General features: G+C 38.7%; 1 protein-coding gene across 1 annotated transcript in view; it reads left to right on the top strand.

The window, feature by feature from the left end:
• KIF4A (kinesin family member 4A) overlaps positions 1-27,118 on the top strand; it is a 121,695-nt gene that overhangs the window by 80,050 nt on the left and 14,527 nt on the right. The window contains exons 16-25 of the mRNA XM_012475038.2: positions 885-988; positions 1,926-2,070; positions 3,135-3,245; positions 11,670-11,753; positions 12,552-12,665; positions 18,703-18,858; positions 18,984-19,084; positions 24,157-24,286; positions 25,755-25,925; positions 26,591-26,698. Of these exons, the coding sequence (XP_012330461.2) occupies positions 885-988; positions 1,926-2,070; positions 3,135-3,245; positions 11,670-11,753; positions 12,552-12,665; positions 18,703-18,858; positions 18,984-19,084; positions 24,157-24,286; positions 25,755-25,925; positions 26,591-26,698 (1,224 nt within the window). The remainder of the gene's footprint in view (positions 1-884; positions 989-1,925; positions 2,071-3,134; positions 3,246-11,669; positions 11,754-12,551; positions 12,666-18,702; positions 18,859-18,983; positions 19,085-24,156; positions 24,287-25,754; positions 25,926-26,590; positions 26,699-27,118) is intronic.

The following is a 27,118-nucleotide window of genomic DNA, read 5'->3' as shown; positions in this document are numbered from 1 at the left end:
GGTGACACACACCTGTAGTTCCAGCTACTCAGGAGGCTGCAGTGGGAGGATTGCTTTAGCCCAGGAGGTGGAGATTGCAGTGAGTTGAATGGGGCCACTGCACTCCAGCCTGGGTGACAGAGTGAGACTCTATCTCAAAATAAATAAAATAAAAAAGATTTATTACAGCAAAAGGATACGAGGAAAAATCAGCAAAGAGAAAGGCACATGGGAAGTGTGGAGGAAACCAGGTACAAGCTTCCAAGAATTTTTTCCCAGTCAAGTCACAGGAAGCACTTTATTCTTCCAGCAGTGGGCTTAACATGTATGGAATACTGCTTACCAGGGAAGCTCCCTTGAGCCTAAGAGTCCAGTACTTTTACCAGAACTCAGGCACAGGTAGGCATTCTGTGCCTTATAAATACCAAAATTCTAGACTCCCAGAAAGAAGAAAAGTGTTCAGGATAAATGATATTGTTTGTACAGTTTAGGCATAGAATGAACCACTCTTATCAGCTAGGGAATGGTGGCAACCTTATCAAAATCTAAGTTGCCAGACATGAGCCTAGGGACATCCTTGTAAGTAGGCCTTTTTAAGAATAGCACTCTCAGGCCTGCTATATTAACTCTTTTCTGAACAGAAACCAAACTAAAAGATGAAGTGACTTTCCTTAAAGATACTTAGATAGTAAGTGTGGCAGTCAAGATTAAAACCCAGACCCTCAGATTCCAAACATTTCCTACTACATAACTTTAATTTCCATCAAATCAAGGATAAATGTTTTCAGCATGCAATTGAAGTGGTAAAATTTAATGCATAGTTCATTGAAACATGGAATGCTGAAGTGGTTTTTCTTCCTGTGCCATGTAATGTCTTCTTTCTCTTTGACCTATAACCTTTCTAGGATAACATGAAAGGTCTAGAATTAGAAGTCATCAATCTGCAAAAGGAAAAGGAAGAATTGGTTCTTGAACTTCAGACAGCAAAGAAGGATGTCAACCAAGCCAAGTAAGAATAAAATTAATAAATGTTATTTAAGTCTGTACTATGTGTGAGGAGCTTTGCAAGAAATAGAGAAGTAGAAGTCCCGTTTACTGCCTCCAAAAGATTTAAACCTAGTTATGAAGAGGAGTCCTAAACACAAAAATGGTTAAATAATTGCAATTTTAAATAGCATCTGAGGTTGACAGTAAAAGAATGTCATAACACAGCATATGATTAGTAGCCAAATAAATTTCTTAGGCAGTAATTGTGTTAAGAGTTCAGAGGTGAGAAATAATTAATTCAGACTACCATGATCAAGGAAAGCTTTGTAAAAAGTTAACATTTGAACTGGCTTTTAAAAGATTATCAGACTTACTAGATAACAGTAGTTTCTTTGTCCCTGCACTAATGGTAAAGTAGTTTTTGAATGGAATTAATGTACAGGGTAGCGATTAAAAAATCAATCTAGCCATCTCTTACCAGTTAAGAATAAAATCAAAGCAGATAACCGTAACATTGTACTCTCCTTCAGACCTCTGCCATATGGGCTATTCTACCTTCTTTTTACTCAGTGACTCCATTTTATCTCTCCGTTGTGTCTAAAGCTCATGTTTGTAAAAGTTATGCTGAATATTTATTTTCTATCTCAGACTTGTATAATAGTAAGAATTATTCTTTATAGCTAAAGTAAAGTGAAATGCCTTCAAAAAACCATTTTGACACAAAAAGGGTGGCGTATATTGAGGCAGTTGCATTGCTGTATACTAAAATTTGTCTTACTCTTTGTATTAAGCTCCTATTATTGAGACAGGTTTGGGTGGTATTCTTTTTTTAAGATGGCTATGTGACTAGTCACCTATTTTATATATGTCAGGGTTGTAACTCTGGCAGTCTAGTATTATGTCTTTTGAAGTCAGGCTTTGCTGCTGGTAGTCTTCACTTCTACAGCATCTGTGTTTAGGTTGAGTGAGCGCCGCCGCAAACGTCTCCAGGAGCTGGAGGGTCAAATTGCTGATCTGAAGAAGAAACTGAATGAGCAGTCCAAACTTCTGAAACTAAAGGAATCCACAGAGCATACTGTCTCCAAACTGAACCAGGAGATACGGGTAATAAATTCTCATCCTTGCATTTACCCCCATTGGAATTTACAAACATAGGTATTCCCTTTAGAAATATACTAGAAGGCCGGGCGCGGTGGCTCACGCCTATAATTCCAGCACTTTGGGAGGCCGAGGCGGGTGGATCACGAGGTCAAGAGATTGAGACCATCCTGGTCAACAAGGTGAAACCCGTCTCTACTAAAAATACAAAAATTAACTGGGCATGGTGGCGCGTGCCTGTAATCCCAGCTACTCGGGAGGCTGAGGCAGGAGAATTGCTTGAACCCGGGAGGCAGAGGTTGTAGTGAGCCGAGATCATGTCTTTGCACTCCAGTCTGGGTAACAACAGCGAAACTCTGTCTCAAAAAAAAAAAAAAAAAAAAAAGGAAATATACTAGAAGTGTTTTCAGGTGAGAAAATAGCAGGCAGGGCAATCACTTCAAGTGTGTGAATCTCCACAAATGTCCCTTTTGCAGAACATTGTGCTAGTGGTCATCTAGAATCTGCTTAATAAAACCTTGCTTTGACATTCAAAATTTAATGTTAGAGTCTCTGAAACCAAAGAACAAAGACGTCTCCATACTTAGTGGTTACATCCTGATCACCTTCCATGATCACGCAGCATAATTTCCTAAAGTAGTAACAAGATGACAGACACCTAGAGAAAATTCTCAGTTACTGAATGTTCAACTTGTGACACCAACAAAGTGGTGATTACAGGCTACTTGTACTGAAACCTTTAGAACACAATGGTTGCTAGGTGGATTTGTCCTGGAGGCTTAGTAGATGTTTCCTTGAAATTTTATTTGTATACAGTAAATTTAGGGTTGGATTTAGCTTGTAGGTACATTTTTCTTTAATTTCTTCTCAGTGTTCACTTGTGTAGTTTATACTTGGAAACCCTGTGCAAGCATAGCAAGGGGTATTATAAACCTAATCAGAAAATCTGTTGGTGGCTTTCCCAGCCCAGTTCTGGGTTTTCTCTCTTCTTAACGGTAAGTCTATCCATCCACACCAGCCTAGAATAAAGTGCAGATGACTAATACTTGTGCTTGTTTTTGTTTTTGTAGATGATGAAAAACCAGCGGGTACAATTAATGCGTCAAATGAAAGAGGATGCTGAGAAGTTCAGACAGTGGAAGCAGAAAAAAGACAAAGAAGTAATACAGTTAAAAGAACGAGTAAGTAACTAAAACTTCTTGAAGGCCTAGCTAATAAACCCTTCTCTGAGCTAACTAACAATTTTAATGCTTCTCTTCAAACACCTTGTGTCTCCAAAAATGTGACATATTCATGAATTAAACAACTTTTTATTAAATGTCTACTATGTCTATTATGTGCAAGGTACTATCTACTAGGCACTATGGGAAATAGAAAAATTAGTAGTATATAAGCTCTGCCCTTGAAGAATGTCTTGTTTAAAGGAGACAGTAAGACATAAGCATGGATTTCTCAAATAGAAGGAAGAAAGAGATTTGGGCTTTAAGAATAAAATACCAAAGTCACTAAGAGAAAGGAAAGCACGTTTCCAGTTAGAGTGAAAAGATGATGGCTGAATAGGCCCTGAATAATAGAAAGGGTTTTGATAGAGGTAAGTACAAGCATTCCAGATATATAGACCAGAGACATAGAGATGACAACTTTGTAGACCTATTCAAGGAATGGCAAGTGGTCCAACTGGGGTGAAGTAGTGAACGATTGGAAAGACAAGTTGAAGCTGGAATATTAAAGATCCAAGAAGTTTGAACCTCATTTTGTTAGTAGCATAAAGATTTTAAGGGTTTATAGAAAGTGCTATCAACAAAATACTGCTTTAGAAAGATATATCTGGGAATAATGTATAGAGCAAACTGTAATATTGAGAAATAGAGGCCAGAACACAAGAAGATATTGTATAATTCAGAAGAAGTATAAGGGCCTGAATATGCACCTGACAACAGAGCCCCCAAAATATATGAAGCAAACACTGACAGAAATGGAGAGAGAAATAGACAAATCAACAGTAATAAATATTTGCAGACTTCAATCCACCTCTTTATTTTCTTTCTTTTTTAGAGATGAGGTCTTGCTCTATTGCCCAGGCTGGAGTGCAGTGGTATAATCATTGCTTACTGTAGCCTCCAACTCCTGGTCTCAAGCAATCCTCCCACCTCAGCCTCCTGAGTAGCTAGAACTACAGGCATACACCATCACAACTGGATAATTTTTTATTTTTAGTAGAGATGGAATTTTGCTATGCTGTCTTGAACTCCTGGGTTCAAGCAATCCTATCACCTCAGCCTCTTAAAGTGCTGGTATTACAGGCATGAGCCATTGTACCCAGTCCCTATTTAATAATGAATAGAACAATAGGCACAAGATCAGCAAGGATATTGAGCACTTCAACTATATTATACCCAGCATTTTCATGTCTACATTCATAAGAGATATTGGTCTATAGTTTATGTACTATGCTAGATTATAAACTATACCTAACAGACATCTATAGACTACTCAAACCAACAACACCAGGATATTCAGTCTTCCTAAGTACACATGAAACATTCTCCAGGATAGACCATATGCTATGCCTTTTATGCCTCAATAAATTTGAAAAAACTACCAAAACTGACTCAAGAAGAAATAGAAAATCTGTATAGACCTGTGACAAGAAGTTAAATTAGTAGTTTAAAAACTTCCCACAAAGAAAAGCCTAGGCACAGATGGCTTTGCTGGTGAGTTCTATCAAACATTTTAAGAAGAAATACCCATTTCTTTTTCTTTTTCTTTTTTTTTTAATTTTTTTAGACAGTTTTGCTCTTGTTGCCCAGGGTGGAGTGCAATGGCGCGATCTTGGCTCACCAAAACCTCCACCTCCCGGGTTCAAGTGATTCTCCTGCCTCCTCCCGAGTAGCTGGGATTACAGGCATGCACCATCATGCCTGGCTAATTTTTTGTATTTTTAGTAGAGACAAGGTTTCACCCATGTTGGTCAGGCTGGTTTCAAACTCCTGACCTCATGATCTGCCTGCCTCAGCCTCCCAAAGTGCTAGGATTATAGGTGTGAGCCACCACGCCCGGCAGAAATACCCATTTCTTGGCCAGGTGCTATGGCTCATGCCTGTAATCTCAGCACTTTGGAAGGCCGAGGCGGGCAGATCGCCTGAGGTCAGGAGTTCGAGACCAGTCTGGCCAACATGGTGAAACCCCATCTCTACTAAAAATACAAAATTATTCGGGTATGGTGACACACACTTGTATTCCAGCTACTTGGGAAGCTGAGGCACTAGAATTGCTTGAATCCAGGCGGCAAAGGTTGCAGTGAGTCAAGATCGCACCACTGCACTCCAGCCTGGGCGATAGAGTGAGACTCTGTCTCAGAAAAAAAAAAAAGACAGAAATACCCATTTCTCAGAAACTCTTCTGAAAACTAGAAGCAGAGGAAACACTTCCTAACTCATTCCATGAGGCTTGTGTTCCCTGATATCAAAACCAAAGACATCACAAGAAAAGAATACTACAGACCAATATCTCTTATTAATATAGGCATGAAAATCCTCAACAAAATTCCGGCAAACTGAATCCATCAACATTTAAAAAGAATGATAGGCTGGGCGCGGTGACTCACACCTATAATCCCAGCACTTTGGGGAGCCGAGGCAGGCAGATCACTTGAGGTCAGAAGTTTGAGACCAGCCTGGCCAACATGACGAAACCCCATCTCTGCTAAAAATTAAAATTAAAAAAAAAATTAGCTGGGCATGGTGGCATGCACCTGTAATCCTAGCTACTTGGGAGGCTGAGGCACAAGAATTGATTGAAACCAAGAGGCAGAGGCTGCAGTGAGCTTAGATCACACCATTGTACTCCAGCCTGGGCAACAGAGTGAGAACCTGTCTCAAAAAAAAGAAAAAAGGATGATACACTTATGACCAAATGAAGTTTGTCTGAAAAATGCAAAGTTTGTTTAATATATGGAAATCAAGTTATGTAATATACTATCTCAGTAGGAAAAAGAACAAGAACCATATGATCATCTCAATAGACACAGAAAAAGCATTTGACAACAATCTAACAGTCTTTCACAATAAAAACACTCAAGAAACTAGGAATAGAAGAGAACTTCCACAGCGTGATGAAGGGCATATATGAAAAACCCACAGCTAACATCATATTTAATGGTGAAAAAGAGCATACCTTCCCCTAAGATCAAGAACAAGACAAGGATGTCCACTCTTGCCATATGTATTCAACATTGTCGTGGAGGTTCTAACCAGGACATTTAGGGAAGAAAAATATATAAATGGCACCTAAACTGGAAAGGATGAAGCAAGACTGTCTCTGTTTATAGATGACATGATCTTATATGTGGAAAATCCTAGAGAATCCACTAAAAGTCTATTAGAATTAATATGAGTTCAGCAAGTTTGCAGAATATAAGAAAATCAGTTGTGGCCAGATGTGGTGGCTCACGCCTGTAATCCTAGCACTTTGGGAGTCCAAGGCAGGCAGATCACTTGAAGCCAGGAGTTTGAGACCAGCCTGGCCAATGTAGTGAAACTCCATCTCTACTAAAAATACAAACATTTGCCAGGCATGGTAGCACACACCTGTAGTCTCAGCTACTTGAGAGGCTGAGGCACAAGAATCACTTGAACCCAGGAGGCAGTGGTTGCAGTGAGCTGAGATCAGGCCACTGCACTTCAGCCTGGGCTACAGAGCAAGACTCTTGTCTCAAAAACAAAAACAAAAAAAAAAAGGAAAAGAAAAGAAAATCAGTAGTATATTTATATACTAGCAGTTAACAATTTGAAAATGAAATTAAGAAAACAATTCCAGGGCCAGGCATGGCGGCTCACATGTGCGATCCCAGCACTTTGGGAGGCCAAGGCAGGCGGATCACAAAGTCAGGAGTTTGAGACCAGCCTGGCCAATGTAGTGAAACCTCATCTCTACTAAAAATACAAAATATTAGCCAGGCATGGTGGCAGGCGCCTATAATCCCAGCTACTTGGAAGACTAAGGCAGGAGAATCACTTGAACCCAGGAGGTGGAGGTTGTAGTGAGCCGAGATTGCACTCCACTGCACTCTAACCCTGGAGACTCCATCTAAGAAAAAAAGAAAAGAAAAAAGAAAACAATTCCATTTATAATAGCATCAATACAAATAAAATAGGAATAAATTTAGCAAAAGAAGTGTAAGACTTATATCCTTGAAAACTACTAATTATCATTGAATTTAATTAAGGAAGACTTAAATAAATGGAAGGATATCCCATGTTCATGGGCGGGAAGACTTGATATTCTAAAGATGGAATACCCTTCAGATTGCCTTACAGATTCAACACAATCTCAATCAAATTCCATCTGGTTTCTTCACAGAAAACAAGCTGATTATAAAATACATATGGAAATGCAAAGGACCCAGAATATTCAAAACAATCAAGGAGAACAAATTTGTAAATGTCACATTTCCTGATTTTAAAACTTTCTACAAAGCTACAGTAATCAAGACTATGGTGGTACTGTGTAAAGATAGACATATAGGTCAATGGAATAAGATTGAGAATCCAGAAATAAACTTATACACTTATGGTCAGTTGATTTTCAACAGTACTGCCAAGACAATTAAATGAAGAAAACAATTGTCTTTTCAACAAATGGTCCTAGAACGACTGGATAGTCACATGCAAAATAATGAAGTTGAAACTTGTGGCCGGGTGCAGTGGCTCATGCCTGTAGTCCCAGCACTTTGGGATGCCGAGGCAGGTGGGTCACTTGAGGTCAGGAGTTTGAGACCAGCCTGGACAACATGGTGAAACCCTGTCTCTACTAAAATTACAAAAAAATTAGATGGGCATGGTGGCACGTGCCTATAATCCCAGCTACTCGGAAGGCTGAGGCAGGAGAGTCACTTGAGCCTGGGAGACAGAGGTTGCAGTGAGCTGAGTCACACCATTGCACTCCAGCCTGGGCAACAGAGTGAGACTTTATCTCAAAAAAAAAAAAAAAAAAGAAAAGAAACTTGCTCTCATACCATATACAAAAATTAAAACAGATCAAAAACCTAAATGTAAGAGCTAAAACCATTAATCTCTTAGAAGAAAACAAAGGTGTTAATCTTTGTGACTTTGGATTAGACAATGATTTCTTAGATGTAATACCTAAAGCACAAACAGCTAACCAAAAAAGAGTTAAATTAGACAAAATTAAAAGCTTTTGCATTGTAAACAATACTATCAAGAAAGTGAGTATGACTGGGCATGGTGGCTCACACCTAAAATCTCAACGCTTTGGGAGGCCGAGGTGAGAGGATTGCTTGAGCCCAGGAGTTTGACCCCACTCTGGACAACAGAGCAAGACCCCATCTCTAACCAAATAAAGAAAGTTAACAGCCAGTCCATAGATCGGAAGGAAAATATTTACAAATTATATAGCTGATAAGAGTCTTATATCCAAGATAGATGAAGAACTCTTTACCAATCAATAATAAAAATATAACCCAGTTTTAAAATGGGCAAAGCAATAAGTACATGAAAAGGTGCTCAGTGTATATTGCCATCAGAGAAATGCAAATCAAAACCACAATGAGATGTAATTTCACATCTACTAGGATGGCTATAAACAAAAAGATAGATGATAATAAATCTTAGCAAGAATATAGAGACATTGAAAGCCTCATACATTATTAGTAGGATGGGAAAATGGTATAGCTGCTTTGGCAAACAGTTTAGTAGTTTATCAAGAGGCTAAATAAAAACCTAGAGGTACCATATGATCCAACAATTCCACTCTTAGTTTTGTCTACCCAGGAGATATGAAAACATGTCATATATGCAAAAACTTGTACCCAGATGTTCATGCAACAGTACTCATAATAGCCAAAAAGTGGAAAAACCCAACATGTCCATCAACTGATGAATGGGTACATAAAAGGTGGCCTATCCATACAATGGAGTATTATTCAGCCATACAGAGGAATGAAGTACTGATACATACTACAACATGGATGAGGCTTGAAAACATTTTGCTTAGTTAAAGAAGCCAATCACAAAAGACCATATATGATAGGATTACATTTATATGAAATATCCAGAGTAGGACATTAAAATCTGTAGAGACAAAAATAGATTAGTGGTTGTCTAGGGCTTTGGGGTGGGGTGATAGGATTATAGAGTGATGGCTAAACAGTATGCTATTTCTTTTTGTGGTAATGAAAATGTTCTAAAATTAAGTGTGGTGATGTTTACATCAACTGTGAATGTGCCAAAAGCCACTGAATCATGTACTTTAAATGAGTGAATTGTATGGTATGTTAATTATATCTCAATAAAACTGTTAAGAAAAACAAAAGAAGAAAGGAGACACCTCTGTAAAGTGATGATAACTTTACATTCTACAGAAATATATATTCCACATTGACAAGGATCTTTGTTTTGCTCACTTATTTCCGGTGGCTAAAACAGTGACTGGCAAGTAGTGGGTACTAAATAATGTTTAGTGAATGATTTTAATCATAATTAATACAAAATCTACCTTTCAAAAAATGAAGGAATTAGGGCATCAAAAAGTATTTCGGGCTTTTCAGTGACTGGAAAGTCAGAGGAAACAGCTAGTTTGAAGAGACAACGTTGGTTTTAGAACAATAACCTTTGGGATGGAGAGACCTAGAAAATGTTAGATAATGTTCAAGAGAGAAGTTGGGCTGGACTTTGCAATTAAGGAGTTGTCTGCATAGAGGTGAAAAATGAAACTTTGGGAGTAGTGAGATAATGGAGACAGAATATATAGAAAAAGAAGGCTAAGAAGAGAATCTCTCTCTTTTTTTGTCTCACTCTGTCATCTAGGCTGGAATGTAGTGACGCCATCTCGGCTCACTACAACCTCAGCCTCCTGGGTTCAAGTGATTCTCCTGCCTCAGCCTCCTGAGTAGCTGGGACTACAGGCACATGCCACCATGCCTGGGGAATTTTCTTTGTATTTTTAGTAGAGGCAGGGTTTCGCCATGTTGGCCAGGCTGGTCTTGAACTCCTGACCTCATGTGATCCACCCACCTCAGTCTCCCAAAGTGCTGGGATTACAGGCATGAGCCACTGCGCCCAGCTGAGAATCTCTTTATTTCATGTATAAGAAAATGAAAAGAAGACAATGAAACTTGTAGGCTAGAAAAAGAATTAAGGTGATATGGGAAAGTTATTGGTAGTGCTAACGATGCTGAGAGAGAAGCCAAAGAAGATAGTGACTATAAAAAGACCATTAAATTTAATAAGTAGGAAATTCCAGGACAATTGGTAGAAACTACTTAACAAAGGGATTCTGGAGTGACCAGTAATGACAAGTGGAAGTACTAAACATAGACTTCTCTTTCAAGAAGTCTGGTGCTAAGAAGACTGTTGGGTTTTCTCTTTTCACTGGACTAGCTTAGTCCCCTGGCTGTGTTTCTTTAATTATATTGACTTCTTATTTCAGTACACATCATATTTTATTATAATTGTATTGCATGTTGTTTGTATTCCCTGGTAATCTCTGTAAGAGTAGTAACCATGTCATGTTTATCTCTATCCTAGACACCTAGCACAGTGCCTAGTGTGTAGTTGATGGGCCAGTAAATATTATACTGTTGAGTGAAATGAATTGTTCTAGTATGCTGGCAAAGACATGACAAAAATGGCTTGACCATTCCATCCAAACTGGATAGGAACAAGTGAGACCAGAAGGAGCTTAATGGATGTATTAGAATAGGGAAAGGGCCAAGAAATCAAAGCAGTTAAATGTTGTGTGCTCAGCTGAAGCAGGTGATATCCCATAATATTTCTTGTTATTCTTTATCTTCAATCTCTGGGAAGAAAAAGTACATTCAGTATAACCTGTTTTTATTTTTATTTTAGATTCAGGGGTACATGAGCAGGTTTGTTACAAGGGTATACTGCGTGATGCTGAGCTTTGGGCTTCTACTGATCCCATCACCCAGATAGTGAACATAGTACCCAATAGGAAGTTTTGCAGCTCTTACCCCACTTTCTCCATTCCTCCTTTTCTTTTAGAGCTCCCAGTGTCTATTGTTCTCATCTTTATGTCTGTGTGCACCCAGGTTAAACTCGTTTTGTTCAGAAGTGAAAAACCTCTTCTTTAGCTGCAGTTTACCTTAATTTTATAGGTGGTTGGCTATGTGATAGGCTTTCTCTTTTTTGCCACCCACCTGGGTTTTATAATGGATGGACTAGTAGGGTTGACGGGAAAAAAAATACTGGTCTATTTATCCGGAGACCTGAATGCCACCTCTGTCAATAACTACCTATGTGGAAAGGACTGTTCATTAGATGATCTTTAAGCTTCCTTCCAGGCCTCACATTCTATAATATTATTTCTAGTTGTTGTCTTATGACTGAGACATCAAGAATTTGGCCACAGAGCAATAAGCCAAAGGGAAAAACCACTTCCCCTCTACACACAAACACGTTTTCTAGAACTACGAGTTTTTGACTCATAGGAGAAGATGAAGGCAGCTCGCTGTATTGTAGTTAACCTTACCAGTCAAGGATGTTTTGAGAGACACCTTAGTTATAGAATAAGGTTTTATTTTAGCTAGCTGAACAGTAATTAATATCTGACTTTTTTCTTGTCAGGACCGTAAGAGGCAATATGAGCTGCTGAAACTTGAAAGAAACTTCCAGAAACAATCCAATGTGCTCAGACGTAAAACAGAGGAGGTAAGAAAATTAAGTCTGCTACGTTAAGTGTATTGTCATCGTCAGGCTTAAATGCTTGCATAGTAATATCTTTTTCTTTTTTTTTGAGACGGGGTGTTGCTCTTGTTGCCCAGGCTGGAGTGCAATGGCACAGATCTTGGGTCACTGCAACCTCTGCCTCCCAGGTTCAAGCGATTCTCCTGCCTCAGCCTTCCAAGTAGCTGGAATTACAGGCGTGCACCACCATGCCCGGCTAATTTTGTATTTTTAGAGAGACAGGGTTTCTCCATGTTGGTCAGATTGGTCTTGAACTCCTGACCTCAGGTGATACACCTGCCTCAGCATCCCAAAGTGCTGGAATTACAGGCGTGAGCCACCACGCCCAGCCGCAAAATAATATCCTTTAAATGAGCAGGTGTCCGGAGAAACCAGGGATGCTAATCTTCACAAGCAATTGCTAAATCTTGATCCCTGTTTATATGCCATGACCTGTGAGCAGATAAAAACCTGATGAAAAATGGTACTATTCAAATTTTTCCTAACTAGATTTGAGACTTTGCCGAAAAAACAGAGATATTGATATGTGACATTTCTAGATACTTTTAGTCTGCAGAACTTCCTTGAGGTGTATTCCTCCTCTAGGCTCCAAAGCAGTAGCTATTCACCAGTGTTATGTCCATGGAGATTTATAAACCTGGTTCCTATAGGAACTCAAATCCATAGAATTTTTATTTTTCTTTACTAATGTTCTACAAATTGGGTTTTTTGTTTATTTGTTTTACCTTTCATTCAATATTACTATCTGCCAATTTTATTTAGGCAGCAGCTGCCAATAAGCGTCTCAAGGATGCTCTCCAGAAACAACAGGAGGTTGCGGATAAGCGGAAAGAGACTCAGAGCCGTGGAATGGAAAGCACTGCAGCTCGAGTGAAGGTATGAACAACTTGAACTGCCATTTCTCTTATGTATGCTTGGAACAGGAAAAAAAGGAGAAATAGCTTTTTTTTTTTTCTTTTTGGTTTAGAAGTAAACACTGCAGAATCTGAAGTTCTACTTGAAAGCCTTGGTTAAAGACCAGGAGTATAGAACTCTTTCTATCCTTGCCCCTGTTGAAGTTCAGTTACTTTTTTAAACAGCTTCATTGAAGTAGAATTGACATGTTATAAATTTTATATATTTAAAGTGTACAATTTGGCCGGGCATGGTGGCTCACACCTATAATCCCAGCAGGTTGGGAGGCTAAGGTGAGCAGATCATTGGAGGTCAGGAGTTTGAGACCAGCCTGGCCAACATGGTGAAACCTTGTCTCTACTAAAAACACAAAAATTAGCTGGGCGTGGTGACAGGCACCTGTAATCCCAGCTACTCGGGAGGCTGAGGGAGAATTGTTTGAATCCAGGAGGTGGATGTTGCAGTGAGCCAAGATCCCACCATTGTACTCCAAGCTGGGCGCAACAGAGTAAAACTCTGTGTCAAAAAGAAAAAATAAAGTGTGTAATTTGATGAGTTTGTACACATGTATACACCCATGAAATCATCACCACAATCAAGATAATGACATTGTGCTTCATTGCCTAAAGTTTCTTTGTATTCTTCTGTAATCCCTCTTTCTCCTTTCTTGTCTATCCCTCTGCTCCCCATTTCATATATATTTCTTTTATATCCCCACAATGGTTCCAGGCAACTATTAATCTTCTTTCTGTCACTATGAATTTGTTTTCATCTGGAATCATACAGTATGTATTTTTTTCTGGCTTTTATTCAGCACAATTATTTTGAGATTCATCTATGTGGTTGCGTAAATCATATACAACTTCTTTCCTTTTTATTGCTGAGTAGCATCCCATTCATTGTATGGCTAGACCGTAATTTGTTTTTATATTCACCTGTTGATGCACAGTTGAGTGGTTTCTAGTCTTTGGCTATTAAAAATATTGCACTGAACATTTGTGTACAAGTCTGTGTGGATTTTTTTTTATTTCTTTTGAGTAGATAGCTAAGAGTAAAATGGTTTTCTTGTATGGTTGGTGTATGTTTTAACTTTTCAGTTACTGCCAAACTGTTTTCCAAAGCAGTTGTACCATTTTATATTCCTACTAGCAATGTATAAGGGTTCTAGTTGCTGCACATTCTTGCCAATACTTAGTATGATCAGTCTTTTGAATTTTAGCTATTCTGTGTGGGTGGGTAGTAGAACCTCCGTGTGGTTCTAATTTTCATTTCTGTAATGACTAATGATGTTAAACATCCTTTCATGTGCTTATTTGCCATATGTATGTTTTCTTTTGTGAAATATCTATCCAAATCTGTCCCCATTTTTAAATTGGGTTATCTTTTTCTTATTGAATTAAAATTCTTTTTTTTCTTTTTTTTTGCCTTTTTTTCTTTTGAGATGGAGTCTCACTCTATCACCCAGGCTGGAGTGCAGTGGTGCTATCTCGACCCACTGCAACCTCTGCCTCCTGGGTTCAAGCAATTCTCGTGCCTCAGCCTCCCAAATAGCTGGGGTTATAGTCACTTGCCACCACACTCAGCTAATTTTTGTACTTTTTTTTAGTAGAGATAGGGTTTCACCATGTTGGCCAGGATGGTCTTGATCTCCTGACCTCGTGATCTACCTGCCTCTGCCTCCCACTGTGCCCAGCCGAATTAAAATTCTCAGTATATTCTAGATATATTTAACAGAGAGGACTTCTATGTTTTACAAATATTTTCTCCCTGGCTGTGGCTTGCCCTTTTCAATTTGTAACGATGTCTTTTGAAGAGCAAACCTCTATTATGTTAATGCCATCCAATTTATTGATTTTTTTTTCTTTTATACTTAAACAGTTTCCATATCTTATTTAAGAAATCTTGGCTGGGTGTAGTGGCTCACACCTGTAATCCCAGCACTTTGGGAGGCTGAGGCAGGAGGACTGCTTGAGGCCAGGAGTTGAAGACCAGCCCAGGCAACAAAGTGAGATTCTGTCTCTACAAAACAAAATTTTTAAAAAATTAACCAGACATGGTAGCACCCACCTGTAGTCCCAGCTATCAGGGAGGCTGAGGTGGGAAGATCACTTGAGCCTAGGAGGTCAAGGCTACAGTGAGCCATGATTGCACCACTGCACTCCACCCTGGGTGACAGAGAAAGATCCTGTCTTTAAAAAATTTTTTTTAAATAGAAATATTTGGCCAGGCGCAGTGGCTCACACCTGTAATCCCAGTACTTTGGGAGGCCAAGGTGGATGAATTACCTGAGGTCAGGAGTTTGAGACCAGCCTGGCCAACATGGCAAAACTTGTCTCTACTATAAATACAAAAATTAGCTGGGCACAGTGGTATGAGCCTGTAGTCCCAGCTACTCAGGAGGCTGAGGTGGAAGAATCACTTGAACCTGGGAGACAGAGGTTTTAGTGAGCCAAGATTGTGCCACTGCACTCCAGCCTGGGTGATAGAGACTCCATCTCAAAAAAAAAAAAAAAAAAAAAAAAAAAATGCTCACTAAGATTTCCTCCTAAGTTTTCTTTTAGAAGTTGTATATTTTTAAGCTTTACATTTAAGTCTGTGATTCATTTTGACTGGACACCTTTGTCAAAATCAAATATCCATACATCTGTTTCAGATTCTGTTTCATTTATCTATATGTCTATTTTTATGCTATTACCAAAAAGTCTTGAATATGGTTACTTTTTAAGAAATCCTGAAATTGGGTAGTGTAAGTCCTCCAAAGTTGTTGTTCTTTGTCAAAATTATTTTGGGAAAACTGGGTCCTTTGCATTTCCATATAAATTTTAGAATTATCTTGTCAATTTCTACAAAGCAGCTTGCTGGGAGTTGGATTAAGATTGCATAGAATTTATAAATCTATTTGAGGAGAATTAACATGTTAAGAATATTTAGATACAGGAATGCAGTACATCTCTTTAGGTTCTTAATTTCTCTCAGCAACATTTTGGTTTTTAGTGTACAAGTGTTGTACATCTTTTGTCAAACATATCTGAGTATTTCATATTTTTATGATCTTGTAAATGGCATTTTTATTTCCATTTCCAACTGTTTAGATATTCTTTTTGGTTCTCAAAGCTTTTTTTAGAGTCTCAGGATTTTCTACCTAGACAATTGTGCGTCATCTGCAAATATGGACAATTTTATTTCTTTTCTGTTTAGTGCTTTTTTATTTTTTTAACCTTTGTCTTGCCTTATTGTACTTGCTAGAACCTCCAGTACAATGGTGAGAGGCTACAACCTTGCTTTGTTCCCAATCTTGGGCAGAAAGCGTTCAGTTTTTCACTGTAAAGTATGATAATAGCTATAAATTTTTTGGTATATGTCTTTTATCAGGTTGAAGAAGTTCCTTTTTTTAGATTGCAAAAGTTTTTATTACAAACTGATGTTGGGTTTTTTCAGGAGCTTTTTTTTTCTTTTTCTGTTGAGATAATCTGATGGTTGATTGGTCAGTTTTTATTCTGTTATATGTCAAATGACATTGATTTTTCCCTAATTTATTCTATCAAGGCATAACTGACATACAATAAAATTTACCATTTTATTGTACAGTTCTATGTGTTTTGACAACATATACAGTTGTGTGACCGCTACAACAATCAAGTTATATAATAGTTCTCTTATTCCCAGAAATTCCCCTTTGCCTCTCTGTAGCCAATTCCTCCCACACCCCTGGCCCTTGGCAAACACTACTCTGTACTCTGTCGTGATTATTTTCCTTTTCCATCAGGGTCATAGAAATAGAAACAGAAGGAAGTGCGACTTCCTTCACTTAGCATAATGTATTTGAGATTCATTTGTTGTTGTGTGTATCTGTAGTTTGCATGTTTTTGTTGTTGTTAGTGTTGTTGTTGTTGAGTAGTATTTCATTGTATGAATGTACCACAGTTTGTTTATCCATTCACCTGTTGAAGGATATCTTAGGTTTTTTTTTCCATCAGGTTTTGGCAATTATAAATAAAGCTGCTGTTAAAAACACATACACGTTTCTACGTAAACTAATTATTTCACTTGGGTAAATACCTAAGAGAGGGACTACTGGGTCATATGAAAAGAATGTGCTTAACTTTATAAGAAACTGCCAAATTGTTTATCCAGTTAGTTGTTTATGCTGGTATATAGAAATACATTTTATTTTTGTATATTAACTTTTATCTCATACCTTTATTATTCTAGCTTTTTTATAGTTTTTTAGGATTTTCTATGTAGACTATCATGCTGTCTGTAACTACAATTTTATTCCTTCCTTTCTAATCTCTATGTCTGTCATTTCTCTTACTTGCCCTATTGCATTGGTGAGAACCTTCAGGATGATGATGAATAGGAGTGGTGAGAGTAGACATCCTTCTGTTCTTCCTGATCTTAGAGGGAAAGCATTCAGTCTTTCACCATTAATTAAGTATGTTAACTGTAGTTAAATTTTTTGAAACGCTTTTTGTCTCTAGTTAGTTGATTTGTTGAATTATTTTGATTGATGTTCAAATATGGACATTTCTTGCATTTCTGTTTCTTTCTTTCCAAATTTTACTTTAGATTCAAGGGTTACATGAGAAGGTTTGTTACATGGGTAAATTGCATATTGCAGGGTTTCATGTACAGATAATTTTGTCACCCAGATAATCAGCATAATACCCAATAGGTAGTTTCTCAATCCTCACCTTCCTCCCACCCTACACCCTCAAGTAGGCCCCAGTGTCTATTGTTCCCTTCTTTCTGTCCATGTGTATTCAATGTTTAGCTCCCACTTAGAAGTGAGAACATGTGATATTTGATTTTCAGTTCCTACATTAATTCTCTTAGGATAATAGCCTCCAGCTGCATTCATGTCACCACAAAGGATGTGACTTTGTTCTTTTTAATGGCTGTGTAATATTCCATTCCAACCTTACATTTCTTGGATAAACTCCATTTAATTGTGATCTAACATCCTTTTTATGTATTGTTAAATTCAGTAATACATAAAATAAAAATTTTGTTTAAATTTTTTCATCTATGTTCATGAGGGATATTGGTCTGTAGTTTTTTGTAATACCTTTGGTATCAAGGTAATGCTGGCCTCAGAATGAGCTGAAAAGTAGTAGTTTCTCTTCAAATGTCTGGAAGATTTTGAGTAGAATTAATATTGTTTCTTTCTTAAAAATTTGATAGAATTTACCAGGAAAGCCATCTGTGGCTGGAGAGATTTATGTTTCTTGCTTATTTTTGCTTTTTGGGGAGAGGGATGTTAACAGTAATTATCCCTGAGAAATATTCTCAGGGATAATTACTGTTTTAAAAAGTGAATTTTGACTGGGCATGGTGGCTCACACCTGTAATCCCAGCACTTTGGGAGACCAAGGTGGGCAGATTACGTGAGGTAAGCAGTTCAAGACTAGCCTGGCCAACATGGTGAAACCTATCTCTACTAAAAATACAAAATTTAGCTGAGCATGGTGGTGTGCACCTGTAATCCCAGCTACTTGGGTGGCTGAGGCACAAGAATCACTTGAACCCGGGAGGTGGAGATTGCAGTGAGCTGAGAGCATGCCACTGCACTCCAGCCTGGGCAACAGAGCAACACCCTGTCTAAATAAATAAATAAAAAGTGGATTTAGTGAATTTTGTTTCTTTTTTTAAAAATCCCATTCATCTACTTTAAAAATTAAAAATGGATATTTATTTATTAAATAGAATAGATTATAAAATATTCAATTTTATATTATATTAAGGGCAATGGAGAAAATAAAGGACAGGGCACATAGAAATACTAGGAATCTGGATAAAGATTTTCTGAAGAAAGCCTCTTTCTTATGACCTTTTGGGATATTGCTGTTAAAGGCTCTTCGAGAGGTACTGACATTTTTGTTAAGTGTAGGTATGAATGGCTATCACACTTGTAGTTACTTGGGCTCTGGTCCAAATGAAATTAAGTCTGTAGCTGAATCTAGCCCATGAGCCAGTGATTCCTCATCCCTAACCCAGATATCACTGATTTCTCTTCCAGAATTGGCTTGGAAATGAAATTGAGGTTATGGTTAGTACTGAGGAAGCCAAACGCCATCTGAATGACCTCCTTGAAGACAGAAAGATCCTGGCTCAAGATGTGGCTCAACTCAAAGAAAAAAAGGAATCTGGGGAGAATCCACCTCCTAAACTCCGGGTAAGTGCCCTTATGAAAAAATGTTGCCAGTAATCAGACTCTACATTCCCCAGAAATCCTCATAGCTTTGGAGGATTACTTTCCTTTTAGTAGTTCACCCTTGTTCCCACTATTCTTCTTTACAGAGGCGTACATTCTCCCTTACTGAAGTGCGTGGTCAAGTTTCAGAGTCAGAAGATTCTATTACAAAGCAGATTGAAAGCCTAGAGACTGAAATGGAATTCAGGTAATAGGGACTATCTCTAAGCCATTATAAAAATTTATACCTGTAATCAAAAATAGAATCTATTAATCCAGTGATTCAAAAGTTTTGTGATGAGAGAAAAACAAGAGAAAATAACAATTTTTTTGAACCAGACACTGTACTAGGTATCTTAGATACATTTTCTTATTCAATCCCTTTGATGCCTTATGAGGTAAGTATCATTCTTCTCACTTTAGAGATCTAAAATGAACTTGGTTGTATGGAAGTGGATTATCAGAACTTGATAATATTAGTGTCACTAAAGTTGGTATACAACCCCTCGCTGCTAAATTTGACTGGCTTTTTAATAAACTAGTTAATTAGTTAATTTTTACAAAGAAGTTCAGCGATCTTAAGAAATTTGCCAAAGGTAATTAACTGGCTAACAAACAACAGAACTGGGAATCAAAACCCACTCTAATTCCAAAGCCCTTGCTTTTTACAATACAGCACAATTTTTTCTCTTTATTATTTATTTATTTTTAACTGATAATCGGAGAGTCAGATACCATACTTTTTGATGCAGTAGTATCTCTAAGATGTAGAACCAATAACAGAATTTTAGAGGAACCAAAGAAATGGTAATAGAAGAGCAACAACACAGAAAGAGGACTTTAGAGATCATCAAGAAAATAGACGTAAGTAAAGTTGTCATGAACATTACATAAAATTAGTAAGTAAAGTGCATAACAGTACTTGGCATAGTAGAAGTACTCAATGGGCTGGGCATGGTGGCTCATGCCTGTAATCTTAGCACTTTGGGAGGCTGAGGCGGGTGGATCACTTGAGGCCAGGAGTTCAAGACCAGCCTGGCCAACATGGTGAAATCCTGTCTCTACTAAAAATTAGCTGGATGTGGTGGCAGACACCTGTAATCTCAGCTACGCAGGAGGCTGAGGCAGGAGAATCACTTAAACCCAGGAGGCAGAGGTTGCAGTGAGCTGAGATTATGCTATCAAACTCCAGCCTGGGTGACAGAGCAAGACTTTGTCTCAAAAAAAAAAAAAAAAAATAGAAGTACTCAATGAAGACTGCACTTTCTCAGGAACTCTTGAGACTATGTTCCCTGTGCCATGGTCACTCGTATTGTCTCTAAAAAGAAAAAGAAGTGGTCGATGAATGTTTTTCTCTCCCTCTTCTGGCCCTAGACCAGGCATTATACAACACAGCCTCTTCTAATCATGATTATTTTAAGCAGTTTATGAAATCTAGAAGGAACAGAACCTTGACTGACAGAGATTTTATCATGTGTTAGGATAATAGAATTTTATTGCCCAGAAGATCTTGGGATCATTTAATCTGGTTTTAGTAATACATACTAACTCTATCTTTGGATACATCTATAAATCACTCAAGCTTTGAGTTTCTGCTTTGTGCTACAGTGGATGCAGTTGGGATATACAGAAAAAATAGATGACATTGCCCTTGCTCTCAGGTGGAAATAGTATCATTGCCCACAGTGGTGTCCTGGAATCATTTGTTAAAATTTCAAGAATGTTGTAAACCATTGATAGCTTACAATTGATTATGGTGAGAATATTTGCACCATAGAAACTAGCAAAAGCTACAAATCAGGGCTGGGGTTTTTGTTTTTGTTTGTGTTTTGTGTATTTGTTTTGAGACGGAGTCTCACTCTGTTGCCCAGGCTGGAGTGCAGTGGCACGATCTTGGCTCATTGCAACCTCTGCCTCCTGGGTTCAAATGATTCTCATGCCTCAGCCTCCCAAGTAGCTGGAATTACAGGCACGTGCCACCCTGCCTGGCTAATTTTTGTATTTTTAGTAGAGATGGGGGTTTCACCATGTTGGCCAGGATGGTCTCGAACTCTTGGCCTCAAGTGATCTGCTCACCTCGGCCTCCCAAAGTGCCAGGATTACAGGCATGAGCCATTGTGCCCAGCTGAGAGCTGTTTTTTTAAGTGCTGGTTGTTAAACATTTACCTGCATACCAAGTGCGTAAATAAATGATTATGTAAGTGTAGGGCAGGTGCCAAGTAGAAGGAATTAGAGGTAAGTTTAATTAGGAGAATTTTTCTAGAACTGATGAGACTTAAACTAAATTTTGGAATAGATAAGTGACATGAATTGTCAAAGAAGACAGGAAAAGGCCAGTGATAGGTGGCGACTCTGAAGTGTTCTGCCCCACCTCTTCCAGAAGCCTTCCCTGACTTTTTATTCCCTCACTAATCTTCCTTGTTCTCTAAACTCTTTCAGAACTTATGATACTCAATTATGAGATACAGCTGACATGTTATCTTTATATTTATTGCTTTATATTTATTTATTTTGTCATTCTAAAGACAGACTATACGCTTGTTGAAGGAAAGGACTCTACATTAGACCAGGGTTGTCAAAGTGTGGTCCACAGATTCCTGGGGAGCTCCAAGGCCCTTTCAGGGAGTCAAAGTGATCAAAACTATTTTCATAATAACATTAAGGCATTATTTGCCCTTTTTGCTACATTGGTATTTGCACTGAAAATGCAAAAGCCGTAGTGAGCTAAAGTGCTGAAACCCTAGGCTGAGTGAAAGCAGTGGCACCAACCTGAACTAGTAGTCATTGTATGCTTCACTGCTACATACTCTCAGGTTTTAAAAAACCACGCCAGTCTTCATTAAGAGTGGCATTGCAAAATTAGTGAAAGTTGTTTGTTTTACTAAATCTGGACCCTGGAGTTCATGTCTATGTTACATCCTTTCTGACGAAACAGAACACAGAAAGCACTTCTGCTGCATGCTGAATATGTTGGTCATCTCAAGGAAAGCACTGTATGATTGTTTGAGGTGTGAGCTCAATAGGCCTCTTTTTTCATGGGACATCATTTTTACTTAAATGAACAACTGACAGACAGACAAACTGTGGTTAATAAGACTTGGTTACTTGGCAGACATTTTCTCAAAAAGAGCAGAGCAAGCCTGTTGCTTTAAGGAAAACAGCTGACAGTATTTGTTACCTAAGATAAAATGTGAGCTTTCAAGCAAAATTTGGATTTGGAAAACTTGTATCTGCCACTGTGAACGTGACAGTTTTTTACAACTTTTCTAATAACACTGGTAGTGATGTTAACAAGTGTGATTTTTTAAAAATATACATTATAGAATGAAATTTGTTAACGTTTGGAAGATCTGCATGACTCTGGACTAATATTGTCCAAATGGCATTTTATAGAATCATGTATTGGTAAATGATCCATTCAGATTGCAAGATAGACTGATGAATTTTAACATGAGAGAATACAAAAAAAGTTTTATCAGTAAGTTTCAGATTCAACATTGCAATAATTCTTAAGGAGGTACCGCTTGTGGAGTTTTAGTGTAGTCTCGAAGAAGACTATTCGCAGTTATCTGAAAAGGTTATTAAAATACTCCTTTGTGAGGCCAGATTTTCTTCATTTACATCAACTAGAACATGTCACAAAAGATTGTATACAGAGGGAGACATGAAAATCCAGCTATCTTTAACTAAGCCAGACATTACAGAGGTTTGCAAAAATGTAAAATAATCCCTTTTCTTACTAAACTATTTATCTCAGAAAATACTACTTTTCAGAAAATATGTAATGTATAATAGGTTTATGATTTTTTTTTGACAGAGTCTGGCTCTGTCACCTAGGCTGGAGTGCAATGACATGATCTCAACTCACTGCAATCCTCTGCCTCCTGGGTTCAAGCAATTCTCCTGCCTCAGAGTAGCTAAGATTACAGGTAGCTGAGATTACAGGTGCCCACCACCATGCCCAGCGAATTTTTTTGTATTTTTAGTAGAGACAGGGTTTGACTAAGTTGGCCAGGCTGATCTTGAATGCCTGACCTCAGGTGATCCACCTGCCTCAGCCTCCCAAAGTGCTGAGATTACAGGTGTGAGCCACCATGTCCAGCCAATAGGTTTATGATTCTTAAGTGAATTAAGTTTTGTTCGTTTGTTTGTTTGAGATGGAGTCTCGCTCTGTTGCCCAGGCTGGAATGCAACGGCACGATCTTGGCTCACTGTAACTTCCACCTCCTGGGTTCAAATGATTCTCCTGCCTCAGCCTCCCAAGTTGCTGGGATTACAGGCACCCGCCACCACGCCCGAGTAATTTTTGTATTTTTAGTAGATACAGGGTTTGACCAGGTTGGCCAGGCTGGTCTTGAACGCCTGACCTCAGATGATCCACCCGCCTCGGCCTCCCGAAGTGCTGGGATTACAGGCGTGAGCCACTGTGCCCAGCTAAAATTTTTTTCAGTTGTGCTTTCTAATGCTATAAATCTCTATAGGTATAACAAATGTGAACAGAATATCTTAAAGGTCTTCAATAATGTTTAAGACTGTAAAGGGGTCCGGAGACCCATTATTTTCATACCTATCTTCCTTATAGTACCAAACTTATCACTGCATATGAGGTACATGCTGGTATCCTCGTTCTCACTAGACACAGAACAAATTTGAGAAGAAAGCTGTTAGTGAAACTGAAATACTGTGTAGCCCTTGGTCTAGGACATACTTGATCAGAAAGTACCCAGAAGCTATAACCAGGTTCAGAATATCTAGTCTTCTTAGAAACTTCTCAGTCTTGGGGCAGGCACATCAAGATAACCTCTCACAACACCAGCCATGGGTATCATTTTGGTACTTGATTGTAGTAAAGAGCATATCTACCTGTTTGTTCTTTTGAGATTTTTCCTTCAGGTCTCCAACCTGAATCTTACCCTTGCATGGGTGGACTACCATGTCACAGTCTGAGCTTATATGGCCTCAAGACAAAATAACGTTATATTCAATCCACTACAACAGAAGCCTTACTATGATACATCTTTCCAAGTCCCACTTTATTACCCATTTATTTCAACCAGTATTTAATAGAATAAAACTATTTAGGTAGTTTCTTAGAGTCCCTTTGTAACAGGATTTGAGATACTATGTAAAATCCTAATTAGATGACTCAAACGTTATTTAAATGATACTTAACTAATAGCTCCATTCGTAAGATTATTTGAAGTTCTCCTTAGAGTTCTTCCCCCTTCTCCTTGATGTTCAAGCTACTTGCAATAAGGCTCACTGTTTCTTTCCCTGAAGGAGTGCTCAGATTGCTGACCTACAGCAGAAGCTGCTAGATGCAGAAAGTGAGGACAGACCAAAACAACGCTGGGAGAATATTGCCACCATTGTGGAAGCCAAGTGTGCCCTGAAATATTTGATTGGAGAGGTAAACATCACTCTAACAAGCAGTTAGGAGGCTGGCTGTGTAGGTTGAAATGAGATGTTAGCCTTGAAATATTTTCATAGTGTAATTGCCACTTTTCATGGTAGAAACCCCAATAACACTAACATTAGAGAGTTTAGTAGATAGGCTGGGGGCAGTGGCTCACGCCTGTAATCCCAGCACTTTGGGAGGCCAAGGTGGGCAGATCACGAGGTCAGGAGTTCGAGACCAGCCTGACCAACATGGTGAAACCCTGTCTCTACTAAAAATACAAAAATTAGCTGGGCGTGGTGGCGGGCACCTGTAATCCCAGCTACTCGGGAGACTGAGGCAGGAGAATGGCTTGAATCCGGGAGGTGGAGCTTGCGGTGAGCCGAAATCGCGCCATTGCACTCAAGCCTGTGCAACAAGAGCGAAACTCAAAAAAAAAAAAAAGTTTAGTAGATAAAGGTTGGTATAAACAAGTACAGGCCAGTCACTTACAAAAATATGTGACTCACAAATTGATGCCCGTCATGACTGGCCTATAGCAAGTGCTGAATACATGTTAGCTGTTGTTATTAGGAAGAACCAGAATGCCATGTGGGTCACTGGCTAAACGTCAGCTGTTAAACTGTACTACTTTTTAAAACCCCTATGAGATGTATATTCAAAAATTTAAGATCCAGTCTAGAAAAGGGAAAACCTAAGCATCTTTTGACATATAAAGATTCATTTTAAGGAAAAACCATCTTTGCTGACCTTAAAATAATATGTCACCTTACATTGTCACAGGAGGAATGAAAATTGATCACCTCTAGTGATTGAAGCATTTTCACTCAAGACAAACATACAAACTCCAAACCCACAAGTTTAAACAATGCTACCCTTTATATATTTTGTGTTAGCTTAGCAGATTTGTTCTACTAAAGAAATCCTGATCAGTCTTGTGAACACTGGTACTTATGATGTTCACCATCTGGGCTAGTAGTGAATGTAAAACTAGGCCAGTGTAGGATATCATGTAGCCTGAAGAGCCAGATCTTCAGTCTCAGTCTATGAGTTCTAACATGTGAATATAGACATTCTGAAATGGGACATAATTGGCCATAAGGGTGTGTCCTGTAGATTTCGCTTTAAAATTAAGGAAGATCTTCATAAATATCAGAATTTGTAATTGTCAGATACTGTTCAGATTAGGTTTATTCTTGCCTTGAGGCAGAGCAAGAACTACTATGACCTTAGCGGTGGCTTCTAGCCCCAAGATACATGTCTCAGCAGAAATATGGACTCTTGGCCTGGCAAGAGAACAGTAGTATATTTACTATTCAATGTTGGAATCCATATGACATGAAAAAAATAAGAATAGATTTGGACATGGAAGAATTTTTCTCAGACCCTTTCAAGAAAGCTGACATTATCCTGCCTATTGAATGGGGGAAAGAAAGGTGGTCATTCTTCAAATAAACTGATCTTCTTTTATTCCTTCCAGCTGGTCTCCTCCAAAATACAGGTCAGCAAACTTGAAAGCAGCCTGAAACAGAGCAAGGCCAGCTGTGCTGACACACAGAAGATGCTGTTTGAGGAACGAAATCATTTTGCCGAGATAGAGACAGAGTTACAAGCTGAGCTGGTCAGAATGGAGCAACAGCACCAGGAGAAGGTAAACTCTAGCAAGCCAAGCAGCTATACTGTGAAACCATCATTGCTTTGTATTGTTAGTTTAAAAAAAAAAGTGGAGATATGAAGTTTCCTTCAAAAGGCCATGTGGCCTTTTCCAAATTTTGCAAATAAGAAACCTAAAGCAGAGATGTGACTTATCTAAATTTACACATACCAGTGACAATGGCTCTTAGCCTCCAACTTAAATATGAATATTAGCATGCTGAGAAACAGGCCAGGCACAGTGGCTCGTGCCTGTAATCCCAGCACTTTGGGAGGTCAAAGCAGGCAGATTGCTTGAGTCCAGGAGAGTGAAACCCCGTCTCTACAAAAAATACAGAAAATTAGCCGAGTGTGGTGGCATGCACCTGTGACCCCAACTACTCATAAGGCTGAAGTGGGAGAATCACTTGAACCCATGAGTCAGATGTTACTGTAAGCCATGATCGCGCCACTGCACTCCAGCCTGGGCGACAGAAAAAAAAAAAAACTATGCTGAGAAACATCCATGCTGTACTTACTACTTCATGCCATGAGAGCAAAAGAGAACAGTTTACTTCTAAATTACAAGGAAGCAGTCAACTGGATCACTGCTTGAACTAAGTCAAAATTTCTTTTTCCCCTTAGTACCTTTGTTACCACCCATTGGGCTGTGTCTTTCTCTAGGTGCTGTACCTTCTCAGCCAGCTGCAGCAAAGCCAAATGGCAGAGAAACAGTTAGAGGAATCAATCAGTGAAAAGGAACAGCAGCTGCTGAGCACACTGAAGTGTCAGGTATGATCACGAGGGAGAGGTCTCCAGAGATGAGTTTCACAGGACTGACTGAGAATCTTGTCTCATTTAGACCCCTTGTACTTGCAGCAGAGAGTAATTAACTTCTAGAAAAAAAGGTTTATAATGGTAGCCTCTACTGCCTTTTGGCCCTATTTGATCAGATTAGGGGTACTTAGAGTGTAGTCACATGTAGGAATAACCTCATTTTTGGTACCAAAATGGCAGCACATACTCCAAACCAGATTCTGATGCTTCGTGGTTCTTGGCCTCAACCCTGAGCTCTAAAGAGTTGAAGAAGTGAAATCATTCAGTAATTACTTAGAATCCTAGGGACATTCAAACGGTATGAAGAGCTTGTTCTTCTGCGCTAAGACCTGACATGTTTGTAAAATGCCTGGGGTCTGAATTTCTTCTAGAGGC

The sequence above is a fragment of the Aotus nancymaae genome, unplaced genomic scaffold (genome assembly GCF_030222135.1).
Source record: "Aotus nancymaae isolate 86718 unplaced genomic scaffold, 86718_ANA_hifiasm-v0.15.2.pri h1tg000081l, whole genome shotgun sequence".
NCBI classification, from domain to species: domain Eukaryota; kingdom Metazoa; phylum Chordata; class Mammalia; order Primates; family Aotidae; genus Aotus; species Aotus nancymaae.
This window is presented reverse-complemented; position numbering and strand designations above follow the sequence as displayed.